Raw genomic sequence first — 14,186 nt, 5'->3', positions numbered from 1 at the left:
CAGCCTTTGCACAGCACGCGGTTTGTCTGAAAGTCTTTTCCTCACTGTGGCTTTCGGTTGTGGGTGCTTTTCAGGAGAAGAAGCACSACAAGGCTCAGGCTCTGAAAGAAGAGATGCCTTTTTGTTCGTGTTGGCCTGCCAAACAGAGCAGTCAATATGGTGAGAAAGAGCAGAGAAGTTTTAGGGCTCAAGACAGYGAGATAAGTTTTGCGGGCCACACCACTGCGGTGTCCACCTCCTTCTCCGCAATTGCTCTCAGTTTGTRTTCTGGTGCCCTCTTCCGCAGACGGTTCCCGCTGAGAAACGTAGGAAAAAACCAGAACGATGCTGCCAGGGAAGCTTGCCGTTAGCCTGTCCAGGCAAAACTCCCTATTTCCATTCCCAAAAGCTTATGAAAAAGTCAGCAATATATATTGCTATTGTATAAAACAATTGCGATCCAACAGCAATTGTTTTACAGTCCTTTCCGTTTTAAGAAGACAAAAGACAGTGGTACAACTAGGAAAACATTAGCAAACTGCTGCACAATGGGATTTCAGGTATAGCAAGGTGTGTGTCTATATATATACACATAYACATATATATATRGATGTAGACACACACACAYAYATATATATATAGACYTGTATTTATTTGGAGGTCTGGTGGTGCTTGCTGCAGAAGGAGTGGCTCAGCAACGTTGCAGTGACCTGTAGCTGCRTCTTCTGGGTGATGGTRGAGAGGTTTAGAAGTGAGTTTTGGTGCTGGGAAAGAGCTTCAGCACCGCTCAGCTGCACGCGCTATCCCAAGGCAATGGCACGTTCCCGTTTTTCCGCAAATCTGGATGCATGAAATAAGTTYGGGCAAATTATTTGGTCTCCCGGGAGTTTGCAGGGTTGGAGATTAACACATATTCACTTGGGCATTTCTTCAAATGCCGCTTAGTTGGGGGCATTTAGTTGGTCGTAGTAGAATTGCTTTGTTTTGCAAGCAGTTTTTGGAGTGTTGGCTTTCCTCTTGTTTAGGAGTGCGTTGACGCGCGGCTTTCTTTAGCTGCTTAGGAGCACGGGCAACCRCAGGCAGCTCGTCGGACAGGGCCTGCTTTCTGTGGCGTTAGGCTTGTGTGTAGCAACACAAGCTACACGCATTTTTGCATGCAAGTTATCYGTGCTCTAACGGGAAAAGCAATACCTTATTGCTTTTATTTGTCTTATCTATACCATCGTAGGTTTTAATCCTCTGAAGGTGGGCATGTGAATATCTTCACCTCAGTTTCATTAAATCGGATGGGCGGTTGCTGTCAAAYTGATGGAAGCAAGATATTCATTTATAACTGAGCTAATTGATTTACTGAGAGGTGGAAGCTCTGCCTGCTATCTTTCCCTATAACCTCGCTCTTATAATAAGCACCAGAATTTGAGGGAACAAGAGAAATACCAAATTTCTAACTATTGACAGATAAGACCGTTGGAAATTTCATATGAAGAGCCCAGCTGAGCTGGTCGTTTAGCCTGACGGAGAAGCAGTAGCTTAATTTGTAGGCAATCCTCTATAAATTCTCCTTTTTCCTTGGACTGTTTTGTGATTCTGTGGGGCTGGGAGAGCCTGGAGCAATGTCATGCTAACAGCTGGGGACAATCTTCTCCTCCCTTGTGCCCGCTGCAGATGAAGTCGGGGGAGATGGCTGCCAACATTGCCAGGGAGCTTGCGGAGCACACGAGAAACCACCTGTACGCCGGGGACATCACCTACTCGGTGTCCGCCATGGTCCAGCTGGTGAACCTGCTCGACGTGCAGCTCCGCAACCTGACGCCCGGCGGGAAAGACAGCGCCGCGCGCAGCTTAAATAAGGTGAGGACGAAGGGCCTCGGGAAGACGTAGACTAAAGAGGCGGTTGGCTTTCTCTGGAGAGGTCTTGCTGAATGAGTTTTGGGGCTGTGGATTCTTGCTCGGTAGACAAGAGCGCCTGGCAGCTTTTCGTTTGCACGGTAATCTTATTTTGCCAAGGAAGGCCAGGGTTGTGAACGCCAAGCGTGCTGGCGGCGCTGGGACCTGTACCCCCCTTGACAGATAGATAGGTGAGCTCCAGGTGCTTCATCCTGGTCTCAGCTCTCRTACTGCCGGATGAGACTCATTCGAGTGATGCCACAGCGATTAATTTGGATTCAGCAGTTAGTCCAGTGCTGAATCCGTCTGTGAAATGACATATAATATAAGCCAGGCAATCTGAATATTTAAAGCCCCYGAGAGAGTTTGGATTTTTGATTATTTTTTTTATCTCGTACTATTACAAGATGCTGGATGTAAAGGTCAAATGGGCACTTCCATGCATGCATGTGAACAAATAAAACCAGAGAGAAACATTTATTTACACCTGAGGTACATTTACTGAAGGTGCATCAGATGCTGGTGCGTTTACATTTAAAGTACTTAAGATGGCTTAATACTGGAGGGGCCTTCTTAACGTTTATGCGTGACTCGGCCCAGAAGCACCTTCTCACGTGACGACGATGTGGTTGCCGTGCCCTCTGGAGGAGAAGAATTATGAGACCTGTTATCATTTCCAGAATTAAGTGGCATTTTGGTATATTAAAGATGCTCGAAGCTGTGGAGGCAATGTCAGCTGTGGCGTTCGCAAGAGTACCTTAAAAGTTGAGGGTTCCCATCCCCTCCGAGGCCCTCTGTTTCCCTGAATCTCAAGTAAACACGTGGATGACAGCTTATATCGGATTCAGCTGGGGAATTGCGTGGGCCTGGTCATGGGAGCGAAGCGTGGCCGAGCCCTGCGGCTACGAGCCCAGGGCTGTATTGGCCACCTCGTTGTTCAAATAAGGTACCAAATTTTGTTCTCAGCTGCCACGCTGGCTCCCATGGCCCTGGCACCACTCAGGCGAGAGCAGAGCTTGGTCCCGAGGTTACACGAGGAATAAATGATCCCAGCTAAACCTTCTAAAAAGCAGTATTTTTCAGAGAAGTAACGTTGCTGTTTTGTTGTAAGTTATTGTTGTAGATTTATGCTGTTTTAAATGTAAAGGGCTTCTGGATTGTTTAATGTTACAGCCGCCTGGGAACCGAAGTCCTGCGTATCCTGCGCTTTGCATGTGCTGAGAATTGGGTTATCCTGATGCTTTTAATTAGTGCTGCTTCCAGCTATTTTATAACAACGTAGGTAATAATTGTATTAACCGTTACATCAGCATAACATTGTCTGTTACAATCATACCGTGGTTCTTCGTTATGAAACGACGGCGGCACCAGGTAAAACCGGCAACTAATGTCACGCGCTAACCAGTTCCATGATTTTCGTCCGCTTGCTCCTCCAAATACTCCCTAGGTCCACCCAACGCTGTGTCACTTCCGTTTGGCAAGCCCCCGTTTCTCCTTTTTCTCTTTTTTTCTTTTTTTTTTTTTTTTTTCCTGCTCCGAGGTGATGTCCCCCATTGGCGTGAGACGGGGTGGCGCGGCAGGGAGGGCATGGCTCCTCCGGTCCCCCTCGCGCCCGGCTTTCCCTCCAGCACCACCAGCACCTCCTGCAAATCAATTCTCCGCATTAAAATTCTGGACCGYGTGGAGCCCTGCAAAACAGCGATGCGAGCCACTGAGCCAAGCGACAGGCTCAGTAATTTACTTGCTCTCGTTCCCCACTTAATTCTTTAGAAGAGCAACTGCTCTGTGTTCGTTTAAGAATGCATGAATTCAGCTTGGAAGTAGGATTGGGCAAACAAAAGGCAGCGGAGTTATGGCTCCATTTTCCCCTTCGCTGATCAAGAGTATTTCCAGGAAGGAGAAGAATAGGGAAGAAAGTTATTCGCAAAGAGTTTTGTTTAGCGCTGTTTAGTCAAAAAGAAGAAATGTAGTAAGCAATAGCCATTAAAACATTCTTTTAATCAATAGAAGGAAATGTGCTGGCGATTTGCCTTAATACTCCATCTGAAAGTAGTCACCTGTGCTGTTTAGTGTTTTTTTTTCCTTTTTTTACAAACTGATGCACAATGAATTGAAATAAACTGGCACAATTGGAATTGTTAAAAGCCATCCTCTTTCAGCAGCCACTTTGMTATCACTAAAAACTTTACGCTTTCCACTGGATCTGGCTTAATTAAGGTAGTAATTGTTCCTTAGCAGGCTGGTGAGACCCCCGAGTGGATATCTCTAATTTTCAGCAAGGCTTTCTTTGATCTCTATTTGCTTCTGTAAAGTCTTCATCCTGGCCAAGTTTATCCAGAGGATGATTKCTGCTGCTGCAAATTGATGAATTAAAAGTGGAAATTAGGCATTGCATTATAGCTGGGTGTATTTTGGTTTTTGCAGCTCCTCAGGACTCCGGGGGACAAATTTGGCTCTCAGTTGTGTGGGGGTGGGGGGAGCGTAGTGGGAACTCATTGCTGCAAATTGAGAGCACARCTTACCCCAAATCTCTCGCGATGCGTAATTCTAACCCGGGCGCATCAGCAAAAACAAAACCAGCCAAAGCCGTGGCTCTGCGCGACCTGATTTTGCAAGGTTTCGTTGCACTGACGCAGAGGGGTCTCATGTCTAGCTCACTCCTGCAGACGGCTCGGAAAGTGCCGTGGAGGTAAATAAGTGTCTGCTTGAATTTTATGACGCACTTAAGCACAGTTATCAGGCAGGAGGCATGCAAGTGCCTAGCAAGGCATAGCCTTAATGTGGCTGCTGTTCAAGAGGTGGGATTCTTCATTAAACGGCCATTCAGCATATAACGTATTTAGGCCCTGTAATTACAGGATCACAGAATGATTGAGGTGGGAAAGGACCTCTGGGGATCATCTAGTCCAACCCCACTGCTCAAACAGGGTCACCTAGAGCAGGTTACCCAGGGCCGTGTCCAGGCAGCTYTGGAAGATCTCCAAGGATGGAGACTCCACAACCTCTCTGGGGCAACCTTACACAGGAAAGCACAACTTGATATGAGGTGGGCCTGGAAAACAGCCCTGAAGAGCAGTGAGAGCACAGCACCAAGGGCTTTGGCTTGAGCTAGCAACTGGACTGGATATATTCAGGGTTTATATTCAGATGTATTCATTTAGGAGAGTCCACACTGCAGTCCTAGCTGCCGCATACTGCTCTCTGGAAGTGGTCCTGCTAGCCCCAGGCCGATTTGGTGCTTYGATGCTGTCAGCACCGCCTCATTGCTGAGCCCGTGCTCCCCTGATGTAGCTGAGGATCAGCCCYGTCCTTTCCAGCCTCGTTTGGCATGGAAATGCCAGGGGTGATTTCAGAGCTGTAAGGAAAACGTAGTCTCTTGAGCACTTCCACTAGATTTCCATGTCTCCTACCATCTAACAGCCGCTCTCGCAAAGTTCCCGGTCTGTGCTTTACTGAAAAAGGACTAACCCATGTTTCTGCAGCCGATCCTTCCAGCCTTCCACTGCTGCCTAACCCGCACGCTTCCTTCGGTTTGTTTTGTTTCTAGGAGCTGTTTAAAAGAGAAATGAGGTTTTTGCCTAGGCGTTTTCTTCAATTTTTTTCTCCCCTTGTTCTGTCACTAACTTGTTTTTTCTATTCTGTCTTTAATCTGCTGTCTTTGTGGACTCAGCTTCAGAAAAGGGAGCGCTCTTGCAGGGCCTATGTCCAGGTATTTCTTGCGTTTTTCATGCCTGTCAAGTTGTTTGACTGAATGTGACTGGGTGAAGCGGGTCTTGTCTCTGTGCGTCTGATTGTTACCGTCTTTGYGGCAGCAAGTTCTAAAGTCAAGGTTACAGGATAACGTGATAATTTCACTATTCGGCCTCACCACCGCCACCACTTGCCCCGTTGCTCACAGGCCTGAAAGAAAACTCAGAGCAAAAACTCTGAATCAGAAAACGGGAAGAACTGAAGGAGAGAGATGAGAAGGTCCATTCCCTCATAAGCAAGACAGCGTGGACACCTGCAATGAAAGAAGGCAAAACTTCTATTTGCAATGTCACTGTCATTCCCGAAGAGTAATTGCTACGTGCGTTTTCCGTGCTTTTCCTTCTCCTCTTAGGCTTGCAAATGTAGAAGCAATTCCAAATTGCAGCACTTGGCACGAGGGAGGAGGCAGAACCGTAATGAAATGCAGCATGTCCTCGCAGAAGGATGTGGGAAGGAGGAGTGYGCCGCAAACTAAATTTAGAATTAAGAACAGAACTTTCCCTAAAGTTCACCCAGCTGCAGCCTGCTTTTTGCAGCCTTACATCATGTTTTCWGTGAACAAGATGGTCCCGGGGTTTCAAGAGACCTGCGTGTAGCCTCTACGGGAGTGAGGTGCCATTACATTTATCCTGTCACCTTGCTTTATAGCACTTGCTCCAGCGACTTTTGTATAAAAATTGTTTGTGCGATACAGGTGAGTTAAAGTTGCTCTAAGAAGCGTGAAYGTTTTACCTCCTAATTTCTGTGCCTCTTAGTTTGCCAACTTTGATGTTGTGCTTGCGGGTGGTTGGTTGTTATTTATAAGTGTGTAACGCACCAAGGTGTAAATGTGAAACCCGCGTCTCTGCAGGGAGCTAGCAGTGCGCTCTCAATGTGCTCTGAAGTTTTCTGCAGAGCGCACCTTCCTACAGCCAGTACTGACTTTATTTGGTGAGCACCCACCTCGTTCAGCGCGTGGGATTGGACAGCTTAGATTTCTGGGGCAGTAAGCCTAAAGCTGTTCTCCTCCTTGCTGGTAGTCTCTCTGCCCCCCTCTTTGGCAGAGAGGAAACCGTCTCTCATCCTTCAGGCACGTTCATCGATCAAGATGAGTTATGGAGTTGTTATCCCCCATTGGGACCGACCTCCTTGCAGATCTCGGAGAAGGTGATAACTAGCGTTTTAAGGAAAGTTGACCCCGAGTGCTCACTCCCAGGCTAGCTGTTTGGCTACTGGTAGCACTGGGGACCTGCTGAGGCCAGTTGCCCATGGGATGGACAACCCATCAGGGACCACAGGTGCATGTTCAGGTGGCATACCTCTCTCTCAACGGGAGTGTTACTCCAGGTGCAAGACCCATGTTCCTTTAGGCGGACCTACCTGACCTGTAGTGAACCTTTCCCTAGCAATGTAGATGCACTCTACAAACAGTAGATGCACCATCCTGGTCTTTTTGTCTTCTTTCAAGCAGTAGTGAATAGTGGATTTAATCTACTCTACAGAAAGCTAGAAATTTATAAAAGCCTCACTTCTGCGAAGGCTTAAGCCTATCCCTGGTTTCAAGGACTCTTTCCCTTTTTGTTTGGAAAGGCTATTTGTGTGTTTAAACATTAATCATGCCCCTACCTCTTTGCCAGACAAAAGGTGATGAAAGCTTATTACCTGAGTCATTTAGGCTAAATATTGGCAAAGCTGGTAAAAGAGGACAGTCCTGTAGCGAAGGAATTGAAGAATGAGGTAGGTGACCTAGGTGAACCTTTTCAGCTCTGCTTTGTATTATATGGAGCTAGAATAATGCATCTAGGCATATTTTCATACGTTATGTTTCCATTTGGAAAGTCATGCAGCTGAAGTCATCAAAAAATCTTGTGGGGGAGAGTGTCTGTAATAGCAATTAAGTGTGACTGCAGATATTGCCATTACAGGCCACTTACCCTTTACCACGCAGTGAAGTAGTTAGACCGACTGAGGCAATTTAGCAGAACTTCTGCAACAAGTCTTAGATGGTGAAATCCTGGACCTCTTGAAGTCCGTGGGAGGTGGAAAGTCCCTGGGAAACATGCCACTGAGGGCAGAGAAACTGAGTTTTCAGCCTTGCTGAAGTGATGAGCTTGTGCTGATCAGCTTGGAGAGGATCCCAAACTGAATTCATCGCGCRTGCCTGGAAGGGTAGCTTTGGTCCTGTCCTTCCTAAAGGAAAACCCTGTGTAGACGTTAGATACGAGATGTCCTGCAACAAAATTGCATCAAAAATGCAATTGAAAACAGGTGGATTTGGAGTGATTGGGAAGATGGTAATTGCTAATACTGGTTTTAGCTCTTTCCTTGCGCTGACAAAATAAGTAGTCATGAGAGAGTCCCTGTGACAATTGAGATATAAAGTCCTCTTGAGCTCAGACTAAATGAACAAAAACAGGGAGCAAAACTGAACTGGAAATTTGTAATTTATTCAAATGTGAGACTTTGGGAATACAGTATCGGATTGTCATCTTATCTCTCTGGGTAATTTCGTAATTAAAACAARTATTGATTTAATTTGTCTGTAAAATGTCATAATGTTTGTTGAGTTAAAAGCTCAGGGATTTTATTTACTGGAGACAGAGGTTATGGATGCTCCTCCTTTAGCTGTGAATGTAGTAAAATATCTTTTTTCTCTTAAAAGTCCGACAAAGAGCAACCAATGGGTGACATGACAAATGCATATTAATGTAATAATGACTAGACAGCTGCCTGGGGATTTGAAAATCACAGTGATATTTAAGCAACTGTCGYGCAGGATTTAATTCGTAATAGTGAGGATCAACTAGACAGGCCTAGCTGACCAAGGAAGCTTTATTTTGCAGAGCTCAAAGGTTGCTGGAGGATGGTTTCCTCTATGAAGAGAGCAAGACAACGACAGCCTTGTTGGTCGAATGCGGCCACGTTGAGTCGTATTACCATTTTTGCGCATGTGAGGTGTCCAGGCTCTTTAGCAAACCGCAGTAGCCTCCACCGAACTTCACTCATTTCTGCTAAATTGCACATCTGTGTGTTATTTGAGAGAGCATTTAGGACTACGGCTGCATAGAGAGCCCAGATCTCGTGCAGATGCAAAACGAGAAGGTGGGCCGTACCCCCCCGGGTGGGCAGATGTGTRAGCTTCAGCTCCTCCGAGCATTAACCCTCTAGTGGAGCCTGCAGCCCAAGTGAGCTGGTTTGGGTCGCTCGAAGACGTGACTCATCCCGTAAGGTGGGCGTCTAAGATAGACGGAGTGAATTGCCGGGGGAAGGTGCTTTTCCGCCTTGGCTGACGAGGGAGAGCTCGGACCAGATGCCTGGCCTTTTAGTGGCTAAAGATAGCTGAACCGGCTCCCGCTTGGGCTGTGTTCTCCTCTCCTCCTCCTGCCCACCTTTGGGTAATGCTCTATTCCTGACATGCTATTTTGGGGGTGGGATGACAAAGTCGTGGCGCTGGAGGGTGAGTCACCGCGGGTGATGCGTCCGCTTCGCGTCTTGGTGACTCGTCTGCGACGTAAGCGGGCGAGAATCCCCCAGCATGCAGTCAGAATTGATATTTGTGCATTTTCCCAAAACACTTCTCCCTAAAGCGAAGCACAAGAGGTGTAGAAAATGTGAATGTTCATCTTTCGGGKACCATGAAGCAGCTTTTGATGTCACAGATTTCTCCCGTCCCCTGCGGCAAGTGATGTTTGCTCGCTATTTCTCAGCTGCCTGGCTGTCTAACGCCATGGGTGCAGCTCCCCTGGCCGCCGGGAGCTGAGGTAGGGTAGTAAAGGGGGGRRAAAAAATCTGAATGCTTAGATATTGTAGTGAAGGATGCCATATGAACACRGAAAACTTAAGTAYGGGAAAAACAAAGAAGAGCTTGCCATAAGATTTAGTAACTGGAAACAGAACTTGTGATGAAGGCTCGTTTTGGAGCCGTTCACCTCGTACCCTCCACTCCAGGCGTGTAGACTGAGACACAGAGACGTCCGGGCACCCGATTACTAAGTATGGGGTCAGGTCCTTGCTTTGCTTGTGTATTGTGGCTCGGGGCAATGCAAAGCCAATGTYTTCCCTTGCGGTGTCGGCCGGAGAGCCCTTCCCTCAGGAAACTGCGTTCTACACTTGAGATGCAGATCCTGGAAGGCAGAAACTTCCTGGGGGCTCCCCTCCTTTTTTSGCTCGTCGTCGTCGTTTTTAAAGCCGACCTCAGTTGCTTCAGAGCTGGAGGGCAGCGGATGCAGTAGCCGAACCGAATGACTGTTTTGTTGCGGGGTAGAGGAGGAAGCAGCAGTCCATGGATTTTGCAGCATTGGCCACCTCTGATGGCATTTGCTGCTGTGGTTCCCACCAGCCTCCGGGTTACGCTGTTTGCCTCGTGCCCTGAGCTGTGTTTCTGGGCTTTTCTGTGCAGTAAATGGGGAAGGTGATGGAGATACTGCTCACCCTTTGAAGATCACGAGAGCTTTGCAGGTAACATCAGAGCCACCCGTGAAGCCCATCCTGAGCTGCTGGCAGCTTCTGGCTAGCAAAGACTGCTGGTGGTTGCAGTCCAGAGTTGTCCTGGTTCTCCTAGAAGTTATCTGAGAGCTTCACGCTGATGACGTGGGCCCTTTGAGTTGTTACGCTAACCAAAACGAGAGGCTTTCTGCTTTTCAAGGCGCTAAGGTCAGCGCCGATTAGAAGAGGAGCTGTTTTGATTTGTTTTCTTTTCTTTGCAAACCTGGTAGCTCTCAGCAGGTAAAAGTTGCCTCCGAGGCGCAGCCCAGGAGTGTCGGAAGCGGCTTGTTTCTGCTTGTCGCCCTTGCTCGCTTGCTTGCCCGGCCGGTCCCGGCTTGCGCRAGGCCCACGAGAAAGACCCTCGGCGCCCTGCGGCAGAGCGCAAATTGGATTACGCCGCGTTTGCTCGCTCTAAACCTCCGTTTATACCGAAAGGGGCAAATTAAGGAGGATTTTYGAGCTCCTCGGCTTAATTGGCCGCCCGACAAAGCGCTCCGCGGCGCGTGTCAAGCAGCGGCTCGGGGTCTGCGCGTGGTTCACGCGTCGCTCGACTCCCGACGCTCTTCTGCGCAAGCCTGCCGGGCTCGGTGTCCGTCGCTAAAGCGGCTGGAATAAATTGGCTAGCGGCGTGCGTACAACATAGCGTATTTACTATAGCTACGGGGAGCGCTTTTAGCAGCTTTTTCCTTCTTCAAGAGAGAGCTCRGTGTTTGCCCACAAGCATCAAAGCGCCCCACGCGTTCGTTTAATATAATTAACGGGACATCTGAAAGGAGCGGGACCYGCCGCAGGGCTTCTGCGGTTTTGGTAGCCTTTTGTTAAAACTCCGTGAACTTAATATATTTCACAGCGTGAGTGACCGGCGCTTGATTTGTGTCAGTGAGGGAGAGAAAAAAAGAAAACAAAAATTTAGAAATCCCTCCCCTGCGAGTTTCTGCTGCAGCAGCCACGGAGGGGAGAGGAGGCATCAAAGCATCGGCCTTGGGTTTGTCACCGGGAGGAAAGGGACGGAGCTCCTGGCGTTCGCGTGAAGGCTCCGGACAGCCCGTCGAGGAAGCGCTTGTCGTTCGCAAGCCGCTTTCCTTTCCGCTCCTTCTGCGGCYTTGCTCGTGGCCCCTCTGTAATTATTCTGGCCGTTGCTCGGATAGTCTCAAATCCCAAGCAGTAGGACGGCAAATCCGAATGATTCATAAACGCGGTTCTCGGCTTGTTCTGTGGAGAGGATCTCGTTAGATGAAAAGGAGCGTGTGTTATTTCCTTCTTCCCAAGCAATGCTTTTATTTCAGTCCTACAGATGCCTTCCTGACTTTAAAATAYTCTTCCTCGTATACCGACCGAAGCAAAACCGTAACCCGTAATTTGTAACCTCCTTCTCTTTCTCAGATCTCTTGTTTTTTGCATGCTCCCAGTGGGAGATTTTCGGTAGTTCAAGGCCAAGATCGCCAGCTTTGCATGCCTAGCACTAGGTCGTTAATTCCACAGTTAAGCGTTTTGTAGATGGCCTCGTTTTAATAAAAGCCAGGGCCTTYGCTCTCGTTGCAGAGCGTTCCCAGCAACGCCGAAAGTCAGGCCATCTCTGCACTGGTACCGTTCCTGAGCGGGGGACTAGCAGCAGACATTTGATTACTGATTTATTGATTTGTAACCGTGTGTTGCCTTTCGACTAAACGCGATCTAAATGTATGCTGGCCCGTTTCAGTGAATATTACCGTTGTTTTGCGATGACCTCATTGCTTTGGAAAAAGCCTTGGAGACTGTCTGGGCTTCCCGGTGGGAAATTGTCTCCAGCGTCCCGACTTGCATTTTGACTGCAGACAACTTTTAATTTGTATTTAGAAGAGAAGAGAAAACCATGCAAAGGCAGAGAGCCACGGAGAGGGATTTGAAGGCAGTTCCCAGCCAAGAAACAGAGCGTAACAGTGTTTTCCTTGCTGAACATCAGCTAAAGCAGTAACGTGCTCATCCATTTATGATCTGAAGTCCCACGTAGCAGGTTACTTGTGCTCCCTGAGTAGAGGGTACAGTCTCATGAACATTTTCCACCTACAAAGGGCCAGTCATGTCCCGAGCCTGGTCCCCGTCTCTGCAGCACCCTTGCCAAGAGGAGGTCTCCTGGCATGCTCGCATCCACACGCCCATCCTGAGCTTCGCGTCCGAAGCGTCCATTCGGGCTGCACCAAGGGCGTTTGCAGTTGATGGGATTTTCTCTCATAATAGCGCTTTTTATGCCCAGGAGCACTGAGAGCCCAACTTCCAACCGAAGAAAATATCACTGATTTCCAATAGGAAAAAGAGGAAAATGTTGCGATTCTTGAACCGTGTCCACRTTTCAGTGCAAGCCCCTCTGTAGAGTTTTTCATTTTCGTTGCCCACTGCAGACCTGAAAGGGCTTTTGTGCTTTCGTTTCTCCACTGATTTGCCGTAAAACCTCAAGCCGCTGTTAACAAGCAGGCTAATGATGTTTTTGCATGCTTTGCATAATGACGATGAGGCGCTTGTTCAGGAGCAGCACCCCGAGGCCCCTGGGCAGGATCAGACCCTCAGAGCACAAAGCCGGTCTAAGGCGCCACGATTGTCCTCTCCGGTCTTAGCACGGTGGTTCACGCCGCGGGGGAGCCGGTCTTTCTCGACGAAGCTGTGCCAGCAAGCGTCTTTTGTGTAGGGTAGCTGTGCGAGCGCTGCTCATTTCACACACCAGCCAGGAGTTCGATGCACCCGTGCAATGCTCGGCTTCCTTAATGATGGCCAACGTTGAGCGTTCCCTCCTCGCTAATCTGTGACGCTGCCTTTTGTCACGTGTTCCCATTAGGTCAAGGAATGCAAGYGTTAGCAGGATGAGGTAGGGCTTTCAAAGTCACGAAATGCGTGTATGTTCATTATAGATGCGACAAAAGGGGTATTTGAATGTCCTGCCCCGCTGTCCTCGTTCACCCGGAGCTGCCGTCATGGGACTAGGTCCCAGGCAAAATAACGCGTGAAATGTTTTCAGCCCCATCGTAAGGAGCTCTCTCTAGCAAAGAAGGACGAACTGAAAGCTTGAACGTAACTCGACCAGTAGGGCCTGCTGGAACCCACGTGGTGTGAACCGGGATTTTCTCACGCACCCTTGAAAATGTCCTCCCGTTGCCAGTCCTCTGGGCGTTTCCGTTYTTCCACCAGCTGTCTGCTCGGCGAGGGGCTAACGAACAGCACGGCTTTAGCGAGTGCCCAGTCTGCTCCCAGTCTCTGCAGCCAGAGCCTTGAGGTGAACKGGTCCAACAGCTCTTAGCGTTCTCCAGCATCAATCCCCAATTAAAGGTGGATTTTACATTACAAAACACAGCTTTTGTCCAAGTGCCTGGGGTGCTGGTACGGCGATAGATAACTAGATGGATGTGGTGTCAGTGGATATACGCATACTCGTAGGTTTAAGCTGTGTGTCACTTAGCCAGGCACTCTCACCAGACGTTTCTAGAGGGGYAGAAGATAAAAATAAATGAACGAGCAAAGTTCAGTTTTTACAGAATGAAGCAGCTGTCACAAAGGAAATCAATGGGATATGTAGGATCAGCCTTTTAGTAATGTATAATTACTGTAGGACTCCTAATTAGTTGCCTTTTRACAATACATATTTTAATACCAATTTGTAAGTGTCTGAAAAGGAAGTTTTACATTTTGTTCCTGTTTGTAACCTCAGGACAAAATCAAGAAACGGTKAGTAACTGCCCTTATTTGGGAAAGTTCTTCCTCTACACATTATTAGCATTTACTTATTTACGTTGAACATATACTCTGTGGTGCTGTGTAACCACATAAAGAAGAGGATCCTCWTCAAGGGATTTATCTTCCGTGCTTGGCATGCTCTTGCTCTTCTCTTGGCCTCTGTTGGAGATGGGCTGTTAGGCTCTGTGGACCTTTTATCTGCCCTGGTTCTTACTTTGGCTTCTCTGTGAACAAACGTGGGCTTGAGTTTAGGGGGTTTGGTTTCACTTGTATAGGTACCCTGATTTTGTAGTCAGAATGGAGCTACACCTACACATCTCTGGGGGTCTGACAGCAGACAGAAAGTCATCTCTGTTGGCTTCTCAGGCTCCCTTCTGCTTGTTCCCTCGTTCGTCCATGCTTCA

At 48.1% G+C, this 14,186-nt stretch overlaps 1 protein-coding gene across 5 annotated transcripts in view; it reads left to right on the top strand.

Annotated features, from left to right (window-relative positions):
* ADGRL3 (adhesion G protein-coupled receptor L3) overlaps nt 1-14,186 on the top strand; it is a 359,836-nt gene that overhangs the window by 272,481 nt on the left and 73,169 nt on the right. For all 5 annotated transcript variants that reach the window (XM_085310378.1, XM_085310354.1, XM_085310370.1 and 2 more), the window contains one exon: nt 1,645-1,830. In XM_085310378.1, the coding sequence (XP_085166504.1) occupies nt 1,645-1,830 (186 nt within the window). The remainder of the gene's footprint in view (nt 1-1,644; nt 1,831-14,186) is intronic.

This window comes from Rhea americana, unplaced genomic scaffold (genome assembly GCF_003343005.1).
Source record: "Rhea americana isolate MKP2758 unplaced genomic scaffold, rheAme1 scaffold_107, whole genome shotgun sequence".
Classification (NCBI taxonomy): Eukaryota; Metazoa; Chordata; class Aves; order Rheiformes; family Rheidae; genus Rhea; species Rhea americana.
Note: the sequence above shows the minus strand (reverse complement) of the source record. Positions and strands in the feature narration are given on the sequence as shown.